The 21,584-nt window shown below is 51.1% G+C and overlaps 1 protein-coding gene across 2 annotated transcripts in view; it reads right to left on the bottom strand.

Annotated features, from left to right (window-relative positions):
- Positions 1–1,066: 1,066 nt before the first annotated feature.
- The window catches only part of LOC143925083 (E3 ubiquitin-protein ligase RNF14-like), a 53,021-nt gene continuing 32,503 nt past the window's right edge, over positions 1,067–21,584 (bottom strand). For both annotated transcript variants that reach the window (XM_077449670.1, XM_077449669.1), the window contains exons 6-9: positions 21,172–21,210; positions 18,763–18,926; positions 17,129–17,250; positions 1,067–2,542 (exon numbers count right to left, since the gene is read on the bottom strand). In XM_077449670.1, coding sequence (XP_077305796.1) covers positions 2,533–2,542; positions 17,129–17,250; positions 18,763–18,926; positions 21,172–21,210 — 335 coding nt within the window. In that variant the 3' untranslated portion in view covers positions 1,067–2,532. The remainder of the gene's footprint in view (positions 2,543–17,128; positions 17,251–18,762; positions 18,927–21,171; positions 21,211–21,584) is intronic.

Genomic DNA, 21,584 nt, shown 5'->3' with positions numbered 1-21,584 from the left:
GCTACAAATAAAAAAATACCGAAAATTTTGAAAAAAAAAATGTTTTTTTTTGTTTCAGTTTCAAAACTTTGTAAATAAGTATGTTTTCTCCTTCACTGATGGGCACTGATGGGGCTACACTGATGGGCACTGATAAGGTGGCACTGATGGGCACCAATGTGGCACCAATGAAGTGGCACTGATAGGCGGCACTGATAGGCGGCACTGATGGGCGACACGGATGGGCGACACGGATGGGCGACACGGACGGACACTGATAGGTGGCACAAATTGGCACTGATAGCTGGCACGGATGGGCGGCACGGATGGGCATGGATAGGCGGCACAGGTGGGCATGGATAGGCGGCACAGGTGGGCATAGATAGGCGGCACAGGTGGGCATAGATAGGCGGCACAGGTGGGCATGGATAGGCGGCACAGGTGGGCACTCAGGCGGCACAGGTGGGCACTCATAGGCGGCACAGGTGGGCACTGATAGGCGGCATCGGTGTTATAGTAATGGATGCCAATCAGTGCCAAACAATAATGCATGCCAATCAGTGATGCCCATTGTGGCCACTGATTGGCATCCATTATGGGCACTGATTGGCACCCATTGTGCTGACTGGCACCCTGGTGGTCTAGGGAGGATTATGTATTTTTATTACCTTTTCCCTGGTGGTCTAGTGGTGTCCCTGGTGGTCCAGTGTGGGCATCCTCGGGGGGGCTGTGCTGATAATCGATCAGCACAGACCCCCCCTGTCAGAGGAGCAGCCGATCGGCTCTCCTCTACTCGCGTCTGACAGACGCGAGTGAGGGAAAGCCGATCACCGGCTCTTCCCATTTACACTGTGATCAGCCGTGATTGGACACGGCTGATCACATGGTAAAGAGTCTCCGTCGGAGACTCTTTACCGAGATCGTAGTTGCCGGGTGTCAGACTGACACCCCGCAACAACGATCGCCGCGATGCGCGCCCCCGGGGGCGCGCAGCGGCTTATTATCCTAATCACGTCATATGACGTCGGGTTAGGATAATGAAACCACTTTGCCGCCGTCAATTTGTAATAGGGCGGGCGGCAAGTGGTTAAAGGTAAGCTAATGAAAGGTAAACATAAGCAACCCTAAATTTTTGGTCTTTTTTACTGCAAAAATAAATTAGGCTAATTTTCAGCTTTCAGCTGCTGTCGCACTTTGAATGACAATTGCGCGGTCACGCGACACTGTACCCATATGACATTTTTATCTTTTTTTTCCCCACAAATATAGCTTTCTTTTGGTGATATTTGATCACCATTGGCTTTTTAATTGTTTGTGCTACAAAAAAAAAAAAAGATTATAAATTTATATTATATATTTTTTATAAAATTATATAAAATCTTGTAAATAAGTACATTTTCTACTTCACTGACGGGCACCGATGAGGCAGCACTGATGGGCACTGATAGGTGGCACTAATATGCAGCACTGATGGGCACTGATATGTGGCACTGGGCAATGATGGGCACTTATAGATGGCACTGAGAGGCAGCACTGATGGACACTGATGGGTGGCAATGATGGGCACTGATAGGCAGCACTGATGAGAAGGCACCGACAGGCATTAGTGATGGGCACTGACTGGCATTAGTGATGGGCACTGATTGGCATCCCTGATGGGCACTGTTTGACATCACATGTGGGTAGGCGCTCATTGGCATTACTGGCAAGAAATTGTGGGCATCACTGGTGGGTCACTGATGGGCATCACTGGCGGGCACTGGTGGGCTGATAATGCGTTGATTATCAGCGCAGACCCCCCCCCCCCCCGTCAGAAGAGCCGCCTCGGCTGCTCACGCCTTGTCATCACACATGGAGGAAAGCCAATAATTGGCACGTCCTGGTTACCATGTGATCAGCTATGACTGGACACAGTTGATCACATGGTGTATCATAGGCTCTTTACCTAGATTGGAGATGCAGTGTGTCGGATCGACACACCGCACCATTCTGCACACCCCTGGGGGGGCGCACACGAGCGCCTAATCATGCTGGACATCATAGCCTGATCAGGATAACTGATCCCTGCAGCGGCCATCATTCTGCTATCGGCTAGGTGGGATCTGGTTATCTAACTCCTGAAGAAAGAAAAATCTCTCTAAAATAACCAATATAATGAATTGGATATAGTCTTGCATGACCAGGTAATTGTCAGTCCTGACCCTGAAAACTGAAAAAATGGCCTGGTAATGAAGGGGTATTACAGGATGGTACTCAAGTGGTTATGGTGGTATTGAGATCATACCCCAACACTACTGTGCCAGTTCTATATGTTAGTATTATGAGCCTCAGGAAGCTAAAAACTTAAAGCTTTGTTATCCCAGATTACAAACAGGCGATGGAATTGATCCGATGTCCATCTCAGGGAGATTCTTTTCTTCCACTGCAGCTGAATCTGAACTCTCCTCTGTAGACTGTGGCCCATTTGTGTCCACTGGTCCATTTTGCTTGCAGCTCCTCTTTCGGGGGCTCCAACTTTGGGTTTCGGTTTGAAGACTATAGGGTTCCACGTGGTCATGAATTCCTAAAAAATTAACAATCAAAAATGTAATTATGTATATAACATTTTTAAAAATTAGAATTGTTGCGCTCATCATAAAATCTTTTTCTTGGATTCCTTTAAGGGACAGAAAAAAACCTTCCCCTTCATACTACCGCCTACAGGAGGATCAGACACTGACAAACAAATAAATTGGAGGCAAGCCCAAGATAAGACCTCGTACTACCAGCATGCCTGAGTTTTGTAGCAAATCAGAACTGAAACACAGAGGGCTAGGACTTATGTCCCTTAGACCCCATTCACACCTTGTGCAACTTGTCATATGACTTTGGAAATCAAAGTCACATGACAAGTCCTTCCTCATGTTTTCCATTGATAACCATTCATATATACGTGTGAATTAAAGTCGTAGCGACTAATTCATGCACTACTTTGGTCCGGCTTTCATGCAAATTGAGGACCATAGACTTCAATGTTAACACTCCAAAGTTGCATGAAAGTCATCCCTGAATGTTTTACATGCAACAGTGGTGCAACGGTGGGTCCAACTTTGCAGAGGGACAACTAGTCGCATCCAAGTCACACCCATCCAAAGTTGCGTCAAAGTTGCACTTCAAAGTTTGGAGCCTTAGGCCGCGTACACACGAGAGGATTGTCCGTCCAACTTAGTCCGCTGAAACGTGTTTCAGCGGACAATCCGCTCGTGTGTGGGCTTCAGCTGACTTTTTCAACGGACAGTCTGGCGGACTAAGGCCGCGTACACACGGGCGGACTGTCTGCCCAACTAAGTCTGTCAGACAATCCGACAGACAGTCCGTCCTACTTTCGAATGAACGGACTTGACCACACACGATGAACAGACAGTCCGCCGAAATCTTGCACGATGACGTGTACGGCACGTACGACGGGACTAGAAATACGACGTCCAATACACTGCAATGCAACCTTTCGCCGTGTAAATCCTTTCTGAGCATGCGCCATACTTAGTCCGTCAAACTAGCCTACTCACGAGCGGACTGTCCGCTGAAACCAAGTTTGGACGGACAATATTACCGAAATTCCGAAAGACTTAGTCCGCCAGACTGTCCGCCGAAAAAGTCAGCTGAAGCCCACACACGAGCGGATTGTCCGCTGAAACACGTTTCAGCGGACCAAGTCCGTCAGACAGTCCGCCCGTGTGTACGCGGCCTAAGTCTTTCAGAATTTCCGTAATATTGTCCGTCCAAACTTGGTTTCAGCGGACAGTCCGCTCGTGAGTAGGCAAGTTGGACGGACTAAGTATGGCGCATGCTCAGAAAGGATTTACACGGCCGAAGGTTGCATTGCAGTGTATTGGACGTCGTATTTCTAGTCCCGTCGTACGTGCTGTACACGTCATCGCGCAAGCTTTCAGCGGACTGTCTGTTCATCGTGTGTGGTCAAGTCCGTTCATTCAAAAGTAGGACGGACTGTCTGTCGGATTGTCTGACGGACTTAGTTGGGCAGACAATCCGCCCGTGTGTACGCGGCCTTAGGCTCCATTCACACTTGTGTGACTTGTCATGCAACTTTGGACATCAAAGTTGCATGACAAGTCGTTCCCCATGTTTTCCAATAATAACCCTTTATATATGTTTGACTTAAAGTTGCAGAAACTTCAAAGTAGTTCATGCACTACTTTGGTCCAACTTTCAAGCAACTTGAGGGCCATAGACGTCAACCCTCAGAAGGTGCATGATAGTTGTACCTGAATGTTATACAATGCAACTTGTGTGCAACAGTTGTCCATTATCACTGGTCAAAGGCAAAGTCATATCCAAGTTGCACTCATCCAAAGTTGTGTCAAAGTTGCACTCCAAAGTCAGCGCAACTTTGGAGTCCTACAAGTGTGAATGAAGCTTTAAAGAATAATTCCCAGCATGGATATGTTATACACTGGTCCAGCCTGGACCAATGTAATTATATATATGACATACTTGGCCAGTGCCTCTGGAAATCACTGAAGTAGACACTGCTACTAGACCGATAATTCAGTGATCTCCATTTGCATCCAAGTCCCTTGCTGGGTGGTCAGCCTGTTGCCTTGTTGGCACAGGAGGCTGTCAGCTCCCACTGATGTCATTCAATGAATGAATGCTATGTGCTCTCTGATTAAATGAGGTGGAGAGGTAGGGCGGTGGTGTCATGCTCTCCACCTCATCCAATCAGGGATCACTTTGCATTCAGAGAATGAAAAGCATTCTCTGAATGGCACCCAAGCCAAGTGGCCAACCTCCTGTATTCAATAGGCATCAGGCCGTCCAACCAGAATGGGACCCAAAAGCTAGTGAAGATCACTGTAGTAGCGGTGTCAACATCAGTGATTTGCCAGCTTCTTCCAGCATCAGCCAGGTATGTCCTATGCATAGTTACATTGGTCCAAGCTGGATAACATGCTGATGCCTGAAATTTTTCAATAACGGACTCCAAGAAAAGAAAATCAAATTTTTCTTCTCATCCAATGAAGGACACAGGAAGTTCACCTTCGGGATGCCAAACAGCAGTCCAACTGAGCGATGAGCAACACAGAAAACAAATGCAGAGAAAGCAACTGAGAAATTAGGTCTGCCTTCAGCTCAATGGGCTACCTGAAGCACCTTATGGCTGAAGCTTGCATCAGATGAAGCTGAAGCATCCAGCTAGTGGAACTTAGGCCGCGTACACACGGGCGGACTGTTCGCCCAACCTTGTCCGCTGAACAGTGTTTGGGCGGACAGTCCGCTCGTGTGTGGGCTTTCAGCGGACAGTTTCAGCGGACAGTTGGACGGACAAAGTCTTTCGGAAATTCCGAAAAACTGTCCGCTGAAACTGTGTTTGAGCGGACAGTCCGCCCGTGTGTGGGCTTGTCCGCTGTACTTTCGAAATGAGCGGACTGTTCCCGCTCGGAAAGTCCGCCCATTTCGAGCGCGTGTACAGGTAGGCGGGGCCCGCGAAGGAGACGTCGCGGGCTCCGCCGCCTGGAATGGGCTTAAAGGGGAACCCCAACGCCGAAAAAAATCGGCGTGGGGGTTCCCCCCAAGTCCACACCAGACCCTTGTCCGAGCACGCTACCCGGCCGGCCAGGAAAGGGGGGCGAGCGAGCGCGCCCCCCCTCCTGAGCCGTACCAGGCCGCGTGCCCTCAACATGGGGGGTGCCTTGGGGAAGGGGGGGCCGCGCGGCCCCCCCACCCCAAAGCACCTTGTCCCCATGTTGATGAGGACAAGGGCCTCTTCCCGACAACCCTGGCCGTTGGTTGTCGGGGTCTGCGGGCGGGGGGCTTATCGGAATCCGGGAGCCCCCTTTAAGAAGGGGGCCCCCGGATACCGGCCCCCCACCCTATGTGAATGAGTATGGGGTACAATGTACCCCTACCCATTCACCTGTGAAATAAAGTACAAAAAAAAACACAACACATGGAAAAAGTATTTTATTGCACAGCTCCGGGGGTCTTCCGTCTTCGGGGGTCTTCTCGCCGGACTCCTCCGCTATGTGTGTGTAGCTCTTTTACTAGCGGAGGAGTCCGGCTTTCTTCCTCCCCGCCGCCGGCCTCTTCTCCCGACTTCGGGGGTCTTGTCCCCCTCTTCGGTTCTTCTGCCGGGCCACCGCGCCTGGTCCGGTGGCCCGGTCTTCTGTCGCCGTCTTCCGTTCTTCTGTCGCCGCCTTCGGTTCTTCTGCCGGGCCACCGCGCCTTCTTGTAGCTCTTTTACAGGCGGTGGCCCGGTCTTCTGTCGCCGCCGCCGCCGCCTTCCGTTCTTGTTCTTCTTCTTGTTCTTCTTCTTGTTCTTCTTCTTCTCCTGGAGATGTTGACTCGACGATCTCTCCGGCCGGAATGCCAGAGCCGCGCTGTGCGGTCACTTATATAGTGACAATGGGGCGGTGTCACATGGTATATGTCACATGGGTTGGTCACATGGTGACCCCGCCCCCTTACGATGTCATAGTCCCCATGTGACATCAACCCATGTGACCAACCCATGTGACATATACCATGTGACACCGCCCCATTGTCACTATATAAGTGGCAGCGGAGCGTGTCCCTGGCATTCCGGCCGGAGAGCTCGTCGAGTCAACATCTCCAGAAGAAGAAGAACAAGAAGAAGAACAAGAACGGAAGGCGGCGGCGGCGGCGGCGGCGGCGGCGGCGGCGGCGGCGGCGGCGGCGACAGAAGACCGGGCCACCGCCTGTAAAAGAGCTACAAGAAGGCGCGGTGGCCCGGCAGAAGAACCGAAGGCGGCGACAGAAGAACGGAAGACGGCGACAGAAGACCGGGCCACCGGACCAGGCGCGGTGGCCCGGCAGAAGAACCGAAGAGGGGGACAAGACCCCCGAAGTCGGGAGAAGAGGCCGGCGGCGGGGAGGAAGAAAGCCGGACTCCTCCGCTAGCAAAAGAGCTACACACACATAGCGGAGGAGTCCGGCGAGAAGACCCCCGAAGACGGAAGACCCCCGGAGCTGTGCAATAAAATACTTTTTCCATGTGTTGTGTTTTTTTGTGTACTTTATTTCACAGGTGAATGGGTAGGGGTACATTGTACCCCATACTCATTCACATAGGGTGGGGGGCCGGTATCCGGGGGCCCCCTTCTTAAAGGGGGCTCCCGGATTCCGATAAGCCCCCCGCCCGCAGACCCCGACAACCAACGGCCAGGGTTGTCGGGAAGAGGCCCTTGTCCTCATCAACATGGGGACAAGGTGCTTTGGGGTGGGGGGGCCGCGCGGCCCCCCCTTCCCCAAGGCACCCCCCATGTTGAGGGCACGCGGCCTGGTACGGCTCAGGAGGGGGGGCGCGCTCGCTCGCCCCCCTTTCCTGGCCGGCCGGGTAGCGTGCTCGGACAAGGGTCTGGTGTGGACTTGGGGGGAACCCCCACGCCGATTTTTTTCGGCGTTGGGGTTCCCCTTTAAGCCCATTCCAGGCGGCGGAGCCCGCGACGTCTCCTTCGCGGGCCCCGCCTACCTGTACACGCGCTCGAAATGGGCGGATTTGCCTCCGCCTTACGTGGGCGAGTCCGTTCATTTCAAAAGTTGAGCGAACTGTTTGCCCAACCTTGTTCGTCAAACAGTCCGCTCGTGTGTGGGCAAGTCCGCTCATGCAAATTTTGAGCGGACTGTTTGATGAAACTGTTTGCCGAACAAGGTTGGGCGAACAGTCCGCCCGTGTGTACGCGGCCTTAGAGAATGTGTCAATAGAAGGCCGTGTCTTGCAAATCAAGTAAACCGTAGTTTGATGCTGAAAAGCCCAGTAAAGACTCACAGGATTGGTAGGATGTGCCTTCATAGGAATGGGTGTAGCCTGGTCCTTAAGACCATAAGCCAAAAAAATGGTCTGTCTGAGCCACCTAGAAATAGTAGAACAAGAAGCTGATGCACCTTTTGGGGTCCATTATGGATGACAAAAAGTGAATCAGTCATTCTGAAGAAGAAGCTGTGGTAATGCCGTGTACACACGACCGGACTTTTCGACGGACTTTCAGCATAGTTTCGGCGGACTTTCCGAATGAACGGACTTGGACAGACACAATCACACCAAAGTCTGATGGATTTGAACGTGATGACGTACGACCAGGGCCGTCTTTAATATTGATTGGACCCTGGGCAAAAATTTTCTTGGGCCCCCCCCCCCCTCCAACATACATAAATAGCAGCTAGACTTAAAATCAGGCAGCAATTGTGATTGGTTGCCAGCAGTTACTACTTACTAACTGGTTGCTAGAGGTTACAGCACACATTACGGCTCACTGATTAGTTGCTAGAGGTTACAGAAAATGATTTCTGGACTTTTTGCATTTGAAGAAATAAAGGCACTTTTACTTTTTACCTAATCCGGAGTGCGGCTATCCAGAGTTTTGTTCGTTTTCTGTATACTTAGAAAATGATTTCTGCTTGTTAATTGGTTGCTAGAGATTACTGTACAGTATTACTGCTCACGAATTGGTTGCTAGAGGTAACAGCACATCATCTCCTCACTGCAGGGGTCCATGATCTATATGAATGCTGCCTTTATTTACATATCAATGCCACCGGTCACAGCTATTTACTTATGAATGCCGCCACTATTTACATATGAATGCCGGTTATTTACATGTAAACACAGGGTCTGCAGGTGAGTCATCTGTACACAACAATAAGGCAGAGTTGGGCAGCATTAGTAGCAGCACTTCACACTGAGATATCAGGACATATCACAGGACTAAAACTTCAAAGGACAAGAGAATTCAAACTGGGATAGTTGGCAAGTATGAGGCAGCTGCTTTGGGCCCCACAACAATGATAGGGCCCAGGGCAGCTGCCCCTTTTGCCCTGCCTTAAAGACGGCCCTGCGTACGACCGGACTAGAATAAGGAAGTTCATAGCCAGTAGCCAGTAGCTGCCCTCGCGTCGGTTTTCGTCTGTCAGACTAGCGGATTTCTCGACAGGAACTGGATCCGGCGGAGTTCTGCCCGAAAAATTTGAAACATGTTCAATTTTCTAAAGTCCGTCAGATTTTTGGACAGCAAAGGTCTGATGGAGCCCACACACGATCGAATTGTCTGACGGAACAAATCCATCGGACCCTTGCTGTCGAAAAGTCCAGTCGTGTGTACGCAGCATAAGAGATAAATTCCCCCAGTCTGAGCCACATCCAGGCAATGGAGTTCAATTTTCTTTTTTGGTGAACTGGAGCCAGACAGAGGGACAAAGAACAATGTCAGAAACTACCTTAAGGAAGGCTTGAGCTTCCACATCAAGCAAAGCCAAAAAGGTTTCCACACAGGGTAAAGCCGCATAAGTAAGGATAAACATGGTGGTCTATTATACCCAAATCAGGGGGCAATATTATAATGGTGTGAGATAGGATCTTGTTGAATGCCCTCTATATGCTTTTTAACCAGTTACCATCGGCTGTACGCCTATATGAGGCCTCTCGGTGGGTGAACTTTAATACCGAAAGAGGCTGCATACTGTATATGCGCCCCCTATGTAAACATTTTCCTGCGCCGAGAGTGCGCGTCATAGGCGCTCCCAGCAAAATTATCAATGGGGATTGGAAAGCTCCTGATGCAAACTTGTGATCGGGAGCATGTGACCTGCCCGCCAACCACCTCCCAGAATTTAGAATCTCTTAAGGACCTAGGAAGGCGTGAAAGGGTTAAGAATAAATAATAACATGATTTTAGGTTAAGTTATTGTTTAAGACTTACGTATTTATGGTTGTGGATCCCCAAAATAATATAGTCCCATTCTTGCCAGATATTAGTAATAGGAAAGTATGTTTTAAAAAAAAAAAATCATACTTATGTAGATGGATGCCACATGCTGCATGTGTCCCCCACTGCTTCTAAGGCCGCGTACACACGGGCGGACTGTATGGCCTACTTAGTCTGTCATACAATCCGACGGACAGTCCGTCATACTTTCGAATGAACGGACTTGACCACACATGGATGCACAAACAGTCCGTCGAAAGCTTGCGCGATGACGTGTACAGCACGTACGACGGGACTAGAAATAGGAAGTCCAATACACAGCAATGCAACCTTCCGCCGTGTAAATCCTTTCTGAGCATGCGCCATTCTTAGTCCGTCGAACTAGCCTACTCACGAGCGGATTGTCCGCTGAAACCAAAGTATGACGGACAGAATTTAGAAAAATCCGAAATACTTAGTACACCAGACTGCACGCTGAAAAAGTCCGCTGAAGCCCACACACGAGCGGATTCTCCACTGAAATGTGTTTCGACGGACTAAGTAGGCCATACAGTCCGCCCGTGTGTACGCGGCCTAAGACTGAGTGATCAAACACGGCTGATTGCTCAGTTCGCAGCCTTCACTGAGCAAAGAGTTTATGACTGTCATTCACCGGTTCTTTGCTCTCCCCCTCCAGCGCTTACTGGAGTGTTGGGCTGTGGAGGGGGGGGGGCGTCTGGCTTAGCTGAGAGGCTTAGCTGAGAGGCCAAGTCAGCTGTTGGTACAGGCATGTGGGCCCAAGGCTGTCATATGATGTCCTTGACTTTCAGTGGGAATTTCTGAATGATGGCTGCAGCTACAGGCATCATCCAGATATCCTTGTTTTCAGCTGGCGATTCTGTGAACCATAAGAAATATCATAGCGGCAGTTCCACAGCTTGATCATACTTACAGGCAACGGGGGGCCCATTGGGGACCCGGAAAAATAATTGGCCACTGTTAGATTACGACCATAGAGATTTCCGGTGACCAGATGTACACCAGTCACCTCTATGACCGTCGAAGGCCCAGCCACGGCGTTATGGCGTCGCGTATGGGCGCAGGATTGTAAACATGAGATCGTGTATTATTTTTTTTGATCACCTCCAGGATTGATCAATTTTCCACACAGCCACACAATGAATAATGCCGCGTACACACGATCGGAAATTCTGCCAGCAAAAGCCAGATGAGAGCTTTTGGTCAGAAAATGCGATCGTGTGTACGCTCAATCGGACTTTTGCTGGCAGAATTCCAGCCAGCAAAAGATTGAGAGCAGGTTCTCAATTTTTCAGTCGGAAAAATTTCCGATTGGAAATTACGATCATCTGTAGCAATTCCGACGTGCAAAATTCCTACGCATGCTCGGAAACAATTCGGCGCATGCTTTCAAGCATTGAACTTCATTTTCTCGGGTCGTCGTAGCGTTGTATGTATGTTCTTGAGGGTTGAAAGTTCAGAGAACTTTTGTGTGACCGTGTGTATGCAAGATAAGCTTGAGCGGAATTCCATTGGAAAAACCATCCAAGATTTTTCAGACGGAAGATACACTTGTGTGTACATAAGGCATAGTAAGCAATGGGGAAAGATCAGCCACAAGGAGACCACAGGCTATCCTCTGACTAGGTCATTTTTTTGGCCTCCAGAGGTCAGTTCCTCCAAGTCAGAGAAGCACGGATTAAGAATGAAATGATATAAGGAGTGCTGGACATGACAGTGTGGATGAGGGACACAGAGGGTTAAGCTTTATGGGTGGAGTTGAGGAAAGGTTTGCAGGAAACAAGTTCAGTGTAGGGGAGGGGTCATATAAAAGGGAGGGGTGTGGCTTTAAGGGATCATTCGGAGCCCAGTGGGACACAGAGGAGGCAGTTTTTCGCTGCTCCTCTGCTATGGCTGATCTTGAGGGACTCTTCGCGCGGCTACGACGGGCGGCGGAGGTGCACGGTGCGGACTGGCTGCGGGACCGCGTGGGTGACCTGGCGGACGGCGATGAGGACGGCGGCGGGACAGGTGAGGTGCAGCTGCGCGCGCGGAGGTCTCGGCCTCCGGCGCGTTTTTCCCCTGGGCCTACACCTCGGCCGCCTCGTGACTCCCGGAGCCCGGGGGAGGACCGTTCGGTCCCCCCGGCGAAACGGCCGGTTCCCGGCTCTCCCCGGTCCGGGCGGTCGTTGCGGCATGCGGCAGCATGGCAATGGCGCCGGGCCTGCACGGGGCCCGGCGGAGGTGGGGGGGGGGTGCGGGTGGCTCGGGGTCTGTGCGTCAGGGGGGGTGCACATGGCGGTGGATCTGCGGCCTGCTGGCTCAGGAGCGGTGACCCGCGCGGCGGGGGGGCGCTCCGGGGGGGACACATGCAGTTGGGGGGGAGGGCGGGTCGCAGAAGGCCGCCAAGGTGCCTGGCAGGGCCGGTTTCAGACGCCGGCATGCCGGGGGCGGCGGGGGGAGGAGGACATTGCCTGCAGTCCCGGATTGCATGGACCGGAAGGACCGATCGGAGCACAGGGGGATAGCGGCGTCCCCGGTGCGCGCTGGTGAGGTCGGGTCCGAGAGCGAGCTGTCCCAGGAGGAGGAGGTGTCCTTTTCTGCGCCCGGACCAGTTCAGGTCGCCGGGGCCCCGGGGGGGCCGGGTAAGTTGCGCGAGTCTACTTTGCTGGCGGATGCTTTGCGTGGTCTGATGGGGGTGTCACAGGGGGGTGCGGGGCCCACGGGGTCCCGGGAGGTCATGGGGGGTTGCGGCTGGTTCATTGGGGGGGCGGGGCCAGTAGCCCCGGGGGGCCCTCGGGTCCGCTGCAGGAGCTGCTGGAGGGGCTGCAGGCCCTTGTTGGTAAGCTTGCGGGGGGCTCGGGTCGCCTCAGGTGGCCCCCTGGCTGAGTACTGGGGGGGGGGCAGAGGCTGTGCCTGCGCGGGACGCACCGCCTGCGGTGGCAGCGGGGAGCGTGGATGCGGGAGCTGGGGGCTTGGGGGTCCCCCCGGTGCCCGCGGATCCGGGGGCGCGGTCTGATCTGGTTAGGCTCGCGGATGCTGCCCGGTGCGAAGTCTATGTTTGCTTCGAGGGCCCGTTGGGGGCGCATTTGAAGCAGGAGGTGAGGGACAAGATCGGAAAGGGTGAGTATGTGGAGATTTTCTCTTTGCTCCCCCTTGAGAAGTTTAACTTGGATAGGGTCAAGCCGGACAGTTCCAAGAAGGACGACGAGGAAAAACGTAGGTATCGGCTGATCCCGCGCACATTTGCGAATTGGCTTCAGGCATTCGCTATCTTGGCTAGCGTGACAGGGTAAAAGAACCCCGAGCATTGCTCGGCGTTGTTTTGTTACCTGGACGCGATTGGTGAGGCTCATCGGGTGTATGGGGGGTTGGCGTGGCTGCGCTATGATGAGCAGTTTCGCCAGCGGAAGGCGGTGCGGGCTGACCTGCGCTGGGATCACAAGGACATAAGCCTCTGGATGCGGCTTATGTCTGCCCCGCGTACGCCCACTCCGTTTCTTCAGGGGGGGGCCAGGAGTGCGTCGTCCTCAGGACTGCCGGCCGGTAAAAAGTGGGGGGTGTGCTGGCCCTTTAATGAAGGGGCTTGTAAATTCGGGGGCGCGTGCCGTTTCAAGCATGAGTGCTCCGGGTGCGGCGGCGCCCACCCCCTGTCCCGCTGTTTCAAAAAGGGTAAGCGCGCCGGTGACGCCGGTCACAAAAGGGATGACGCCGGTGAACCTGGGAAGGATGCTTCCTTTCCTAAATAGGTATCCGGATGGTGAGGCGGCGCGGGGGTTGATTGCGGGTTTTCGGGATGGTTTTAGGATTCCCTGTTCTTTGGAAGGGGTGCCGCCGTTAGCCAGGAATTTGCGCTCGGCTTTAGATCACCCGGGGGTGGTGGATGACAAATTGGGTAAGGAGGTGGCGCTGGGCCGGATGGGCGGGCCTTTCGAAGTGCAGCCGTGGGGGGACCTGGTGGTTTCCCCGTTGGGTGTGGTTCCTAAGAAGGAGCCGGGGAAGTTTCGCTTGATTCATCATCTGTCTTTTCCGAGAGGGGGGTCGGTCAATGATTTCATTGACCCGGAGGCGTGTACGGTTTCCTACACGTCTTTTGACGCGGCGGTACGGTGGGTCAGGCGGTATGGCCAAGGCGGATGTGGAATCGGCGTTTCGACTTCTGCCGGTCCACCCGGAAAGCTTCCGGCTGTTGGGATGCCATTGGCGGGGCATGTTTTATGTAGATTTGTGCCTGCCCATGGGTTGTTCCATTTCATGCGCCTATTTTGAAGCTTTTAGCTCGTTTTTGGAATGGGTGGTGAGAGATGTTTCGGGCCTGGAGTCGGTCATCCACTATTTGGATGATTTTCTGTGCGTGGGCCCGCCTGCCTCCAAGGTGTGTGCGATTCTTCTGTCCACGTTGCAGCACATTGCGGGCAGGTTCGGGGTGCCGTTGGCGGGGGATAAGACGGAAGGCCCGGTTACGGAATTGAGTTTTTTGGGGATCGTGATTGATTCGCTGGCAATGGAGTGTCGATTGCCGGAGAATAAATTGCGGGATCTGCAGGCGGAGTTGGCAGGGATGCAGGGCCGGCCGAAGGTTCAGCTTCGGGCCCTGCAGTCCCTGTTGGACAAGCTGAATTTCGCTTGCCGGATCATCCCTATGGGCCGTGTGTTCTGCCGACGGCTGTCGGGGGCCACCGCCGGGGTGACCGCCCCTAACCATTTTGTGCGCTTGCGGAAGGAACATAGGGAGGACCTGCGGGCATGGCATGAATTTTTGGGGTCGTATAACGGGCGGGCCATGTGGATGGCGGGGCCGGTGAGCAACTTCGATGTGGAGTTGGTCACTGACGCGGCTGGGTCTACGGGTTATGGGGCATTTTTTCGGGGCCGGTGGAGTGCTGAACCTTGGCCGCGCTCCTGGGAGGTTGCGGGGTTGTTGGGCAATTTGGTCTTGCTAGAATTATTCCCGATAGTGTTGGCGTTGGAGCTGTGGGGGGAGGAGTTTCGTAATTTGAAGTTGCGCATCAATTGCGACAATATGGGGGTGGTTCAGGTCAATCGGATGACTGCTTCCTCGCCCCCCGAAATCCGGCTGCTGCGACAGCTGGTTTTTCGCTGTTTGCGGCTCAATGTTTACGTTTATGCAGTGCATATACCTGGGGTGGAGAATTCTTTGGCTGACTCACTCTCTCGTTTTCAGTGGGACAAGTTCCGGCAGCTGGCGCCGGGAGCGGAGGAGTCGGGGGCGCCCTGCCCCGGGTGGATGTGGGAGCTGCCCTTGGAATCGCCGCAGGTTGGTTGAGAAGGTCGCTGAGTGAGGCTACTTGGTCCGCTTATTCTAGGGTGTGGGCGGAATGGTGGGCGTTCCTGCGGGAGGTTGGCGTGGCTGGTCGGGGCTCCGACCGGCGCTGGGTGGTATTGTATTGGGTGGCACGGAATATTGAGACGGGTCTGTCGCCTGCGTCTATTGAGCGGAAGCTGGCTGGGTTGGCCTTTTTGTTTAAACTGTGGGGGGAACCGGACGGGACAAAGGATTTTTGGGTGAGGCAAACGTTGAAGGGGTACCGGAGGGATCGGAAGGGTCGGGATGCGCGCCGGCTGGTGTCGTTTGACAATTTGGTGGCAATTTGTTCTCGGCTGGTGGACGTTTGCTCGTCTGCTTACGAGACCGTTCTGTTTACGGCTGCTTTTTCATTGGCGTTTTATGGGGCGTTTAGGATAGGGGAGTTGGTGTGTCACTCGAAACGGGTGGCTGGGGGTCTGTTGGATCAGGATGTGCAGGTGGTGGCGGATCGGGTGAGTATACGGTTGCGTAGGTCTAAGACTGATCAACGGGGCAAGGGAGTGGCGATTACGCTGCTCGCCCTTCCGGGCTCGGCAGTGTGCCCGGTGGCGGCAGTACGGGCTTTCCGGGCGGTACGGCCTGAGGGGGCGGGCCCCTTTTTGGTGCATGCGGAGGGCTCTTTTCTATCCCGGTTTCAGTTTGTGGCGGTTTTTCGGCACTGCCTGAGAGCGGTGGGTTTGGATGAGCGGGAATATGCGTCCCACTCTTTTCGGATTGGGGCGGCAACGGAAGCGGCACGATGTGGGCTGGAGGAGGCGGTGGTTCGCCGGATTGGTAGGTGGGAGTCCCGGAGGTTCCGGTCCTATGTCCGGCCGCAGTTGATACTGGGGTAAGGTGGGTGCGGCTGGGGGTGTTGTTTGTTGTTGGGATTTCTGGGGAGGATGTACTGTGCTTGTAACATTCCGTTGGTTGTTGTGTTATTTCTCTTGTTTCATTCCAGATGGAGGTTCTCCACGCCTCGTTTGGATCCTGGGGCATTCGTACCTGTGCTGGGGGGGCCAGGAGAGGTGATTCTCTACCAGCAGGCAGGCAATTGGGTATCCCCAGGCGGGTGGCTAGGGTGATGTGGTTGGGGTTCCCGGGCATGAGGTGGGAGCGTGTCATGAGGGAGGTGGAGCGCTTCGCTTTGAGAGACAGGCCCCCGGAGGTGCTGGTTGTTCATGCGGGGGGCAATGACCTGGGCATTCGGAAGGTGAAGGACATTCTGGCGGATATTAAGGCGGATGTGTTGCGCCTGCGAGTCCTTTTCCCGGGCACCATTTTGGTGTGGTCGGACATCGTGGCCAGAACTGTGTGGCGGTGGGCTAGGTCTTTAGCCAGCATTGAAAAAACTAGGATAAGGGTGAATAAGGTGGTTGGGCGGTTTGTGGTGCAGAATGGGGGCATTGTGGTTCGACATCGGGAGTTGGAGGTGAATGTGGGGCTTTATCTCCGGCAGGATGGCGTTCACCTATCGGATGTGGGGATTGACCTCTGGTCCTTGGGCTTACAGGAGGGGATACAGAAAGCTCTTCGTGTGTGGGGTGGCCCTCAAGGTTGAGGGGGTCACCCTTTCGGGCTGTGGCGGTGTGTTTTCTGGTGGTTTCTGACGGTAGACAGGTACTCAGAAGGGATCTGAGGGTGTGGGGGGCTCATCTAACGATCGGCCCCTCTGGGTATTCCTGAACGTTGGAGGGAATACGGTTATGTTCACTGGCGGAAGTTGTCTCCGACCGGTCACAGGTGGAGGCCTTTGGGAAGTTGGTCAGGTGTACCGCAGTGATTTGGTATTGGCTTAAGTGGGGTCACCGTCAGAGATCACCAGAATGGGCAGTTAATGTTATTTAATGTGGTTTAAGGTTAATAAAGTTATTTATATTTATATATATTTATATATTTTCATATTTACAAGTTATTGGAGTGAATTTTGAGTTATGTTTAATAAAGGCTGTTGTGGCCAGTTTACTCCAACCTATGGTGTGGTCTCGTTTCTAATAGGTAAGGAATAGTATAAGGGGAACATTCAGACTACACTAGTCATGGTGAGCAGATAACACAATTTAGGAATATCCTATCAGTATCTATTATTCACAAACAACCCAAGCTGAGGACATATACATACTGAGGGCAGTCAGTGTCTCTAAAATGGTCGTACGGATCCCATTTAGGCAATAAGATCCCACACATCCAGCAGAAGTACTCTCCACACTGAGAACAGGTCATTTTGTTACACCCAGACAATTTCTGTAAGAATAAAAAAAAAAAAAACACAAGTTACACTTTGTCATCTTGAACTAACACATGAAATTACAAAGCAAGGTCCATAAAGACATGGATGAGCGAGTTTGGGGTGGAGGAACTTTATTGGCCTGCACAGAGTCCCGACCTCAAACCCGATAGAAAACCTTTGGGATGAATTAGAGCAGAGACTGCGAGACAGAGCTTCTCGTCCAACATCAGTGCCTGACCACACAAATGCTCTTCTGGAAGAATGGCCAAAACATTCCCATAGACACACTCCTAAACCTTGTGGACGGCCTTCCCAGAAGAGGTGAAGCTGTTATAGCTGCAAAGGGCGGAGCCAACTCAATATTGAACCCTATGGACTAAGACTGGGATGCCATTAAAATTCATGTGCGTGTAAAGGCAGGCGTCCCAGTACTTTTGGTAACATAGTGTATGCAGTGGCAGCTGCTCATGCAGGGCACAGGGGCACCATTATCACCCTCCCCCCCCCCCCCCAATCTATGCGCCCGTTTGCATTTGTGTGTGAGCACAGGGAGACTGGAATGGTTTTACTTATTTATTTATTTTTTTACTTTTTTTATTTACTTTATTCAATGTCAACATTTTTATTTATTTTTTTACTTTATTGCTATCAACAAATTTAGCAAATTGGATCCTGCTTTTCTGTTTTGTTTTTTCGCCTTCCTCTGTGGGTATAGAATCGGTTATATGGGATTGTATGATATTTTTTATTTTATTTATTTATTTATTTGTTTTATGGTTGAACTAGATGGACTTGTGTCTTTTTTCAACCTGACTAACTATGTAACTATGTAACAAGGGAGAACAAGTCCCCTTGCGATAGCTTTATGCAATGAAAAGTACTCCTAAGGGCCGGTTCACACAGCGATGCGCGGCGAGGCGTCTCCGACTTGCCTCGCCGCGACCTGCACGGACCTCAGCGGCGACTTGCAGAGGACTTCTGTATAGAAGTCAATGCAAGTCGCCCCCGAAGTCGCCCCAAAGTAGTACAGGAACCTTTTTTCTGAGTCGGAGCGACTCGAAGTCGCTCCTCTCAGAACGGTTCCATTGTACAGAATGGGGGCGACTTGCGGGAGCGAGGCGAGGCGAGCCGTGTCGCCTCGCCTCGCGTCGCAGTGTGAACCGGCCCTTATGGAGACTTTATGGGGTCTACTAGACACGCTGGATGTAAAAAAAGTCATATTATTGTTTTTATTTTATTTTTTTAAGTCATATTATTTTTATTTTTTTAGTCATTTCGTTATTTTTGCCACTATTGTAGAAATCTTGCGTCTGGTTTCTGATTGAATATTCAGCCCCTGCTCCCTGGTTTGCAATGCTACACATCAGTTGTGTTTTTTTATTTTTTATTTTTTTGCTCCTTTATCACCATCAGTTGACTTGTATAAAAACTGGATAGGGGACAGATCCAAACAAAGTACAAGAAGGACCGATCCCCTCATCCAACCACAACCCCCCCCCCCCCCCCCCCCCCGGTAGACTACGTGCCTGAATCTTGGATCTACAGCAAGGACATTCCTTGGAGTTCTCCTTTATCCACTTCATACTCTCCCATTCTTGCTTTCTCTTCCGGCGGCCTCTCTTCCCCTGGAACATCTTTGCTAGTTGTTCATCATCAATGCTGTCTTCATTGTCCAATGAGTCCGGAGTTTCTAAAAAAATAAAAAAAAATAAAAAAAAATAAAAAAAAAAAGGGAGGAAAAAAATCCTGAGTAACAAAATGCTTTTAAAATAAGGTACTGTGTAAATGGTTTTACATGAATGAGAGAATTTATTCATTTATTCATTAGATTAGCCATTTCAGGGTAACATTTTTTTTTTTTTTTCATTTAAAGTGGAGGGCCACCGTGGAAAAAAAATATATATAAAAAATTACAAAAAAATCTAAAAAAAATAAATAAAAAATTTTTTTTATTTTTTTACTTACCAGAAGTGCCTGTTGCTAGGCACATAATCCTAATCTTCCTCTTCCTCCTCCATGGAGATCTTCTTTCTTCTCTCCTCCATGCAGCGTCTTCTGGGTAATGGGTCGCGCTGTGTTCTGGGAACTGTGTGTTCCAGAACACAGCGCGTCCCATTCACAAAGCGCTGCATGACTCGCGCACGCGCAGTAGGAAACGGGCAGTGAAGCCGTAAGGCTCCACTGCCTGTTTCCCTTACAAGGAATGGCGGCGCCGGGACTTGAGAGCCGAGGGACGGGTCGGCCTCGGCCGGCTGACATCGCGGGCGCCCTGGACAGGTAAGTGGGCTGATTAAGTCAGCAGCTGTAGTGTTTGCAGCTGCTGACTTTTTTTTTTTTTTTTTTTTTTTAAACGGCCCTCCTCTTTAACCTTTTTGCTCCATTTTTTTTTTTTTTTTTGCACACATATTTAACCACTTGCTTACCGGGCACTTGCACCCCCTTTCAGCAGGGTCACACTTTGAATGACAATTGCACGGTCATGCCACACTGTACCCATATGACATTTTTACCATTTTTTTTTTCACACAAATAGAGCCGTCTTTTGGTGGTATTTAATCACCACTGGTGTTTTTATTTCTTTGCTAAACAAACAAAAAAAAAATGACAGAAAATTTAGAATTTTTTAGTTTTTGTTTTTATATTTTGTTATAAAGTTTTGCAAACAGGTAATTTTTCTCCTTCACTGATGGGCACTGATTAGGAGGCACTGATGAGGCTGCACTGATAGATGACACAGAGAGATGACACTGATGAGGAGGCAGTGATGGGCACTAATTGGCAATACTAATGGGCACTGATAGATTAGCAGCACTGGAGGGCACTTATTAGTAGAACTGATGGACACTAAGGGGACTGATGTCCTTCAAACAGAATCCAGTTATTGGCTTTCTTATTTTCTTCACACAGACAGCCTAATTTTTCTCCTTCGTTGATAGGCACTAATAGATTGCACTGATGGGCACTGATAGGCTGCACTGATGGGCACTGATGAGGTGGCACTGATAGGTGGCACTGATGGGCACTGATAAGACAGCATGGCTGGGCACTGATAAGAAGGCACTGATGAGGCTGCACTGATGGGTGGCACTGATGGGCATGGATAGGCGACATGCACAGGTGGCACTGATAGGTGGCACTGATGGGTACTGATAGGCGACACAGAGAGGTGGCACTGTTGGGCACTGATATGCAGCACTGATAATTGACACTGATGATGAGGTACTGGTGGGCACCAATTGGCAGTACTGATGGCCACTGATAGGTGGCACTAGTGGGCACTGACTAGCAGTACTGATGGGCACTGATAGATGGCACAGGTGGGCACTGATTAGCAGCACTGGAGGGCACTGATTTGCAGTGCTAATGGGCACTGATAGATGGCACTGGTGGGCACTGATTAGCAGCACTGTAGGGCACTTATTAGCAGCACTAGTGGGCACTAAGGGACCCATGTCCCTCGAACATATGCCAGTTTACTTCCACGATCACCTGTCATTGGCTGACAGCTGATCATGTGGTAAAGGGTACGCTGTGATTGGCCCTTTGCCTCAATCAGTGATCAGCCGAGTCCCAAGGACGAGCGAGCATGGGAGGATGTACACGGACGCCCTCCCGGCATTTTAAGCTTGCGATGTAGCCATCTTTCAGCTATAGCACGGGCACCGAGGGGTTAAAGAAATCCTTTTTGGTCGGAAGATTACGTAATACCCGCTAAATAGGACATATTTAAAAAAAAATGTTATGTCACTTGATATTTGCGCTACGGTTTTTAAAATACAAAATTTTGGAAAAGTATACTAAAGTTGATCTAAGAGCACGTTACCCAATTTGTTGGTAAAGTATAAAAGATAAGGTCACGCGGAGTAAATAGATACTCAACGGCGGTCACAAAATAATAACTAATCTTGTGTATCACACGATTCCAAGATAATTACCTGGATTAGGATCTTCCAAAGTAGGTTCCGTGAATTCTGCTAAAAAAAAAAAGGTTAATGAGGTTAATGAGATTAGTTATAATCGGGGCTGTCTTTAATATTGATTGGACCCTGGGTAGACCCCCCACCCCCCATGCAGCTTCGCTCTCCACCTGCTCCGAGACATACAATAAATAGCAGCTAGATTCAAAATCAGTTTACTGAATCAGATCAGGCAGCTATTGCAATTGGTGGCCAGAGGTTACAGCATATCATTACCGCTCACTGACTGGTTGCTAGAGGTTACAGAACACATTACAGCTCACTGGTTAGTTGCTAGAGGTTACAGCACTTGATTTCTGCTTGTTGATTGGTTGCTAGAGATCACTGTGGATATGACCTCAGGGGTCATGATATACATATCAATGCCGCCG

This window comes from Lithobates pipiens, unplaced genomic scaffold (assembly GCF_037356315.1).
Source record: "Lithobates pipiens isolate NorthernLeopardFrog02 unplaced genomic scaffold, aLitPip1_a1.2 Scaffold_22, whole genome shotgun sequence".
NCBI classification, from domain to species: Eukaryota; Metazoa; Chordata; class Amphibia; order Anura; family Ranidae; genus Lithobates; species Lithobates pipiens.
The sequence above is the reverse complement of the archived record's forward strand: the minus strand, read 5'-3'. Positions and strand labels throughout refer to the sequence as shown.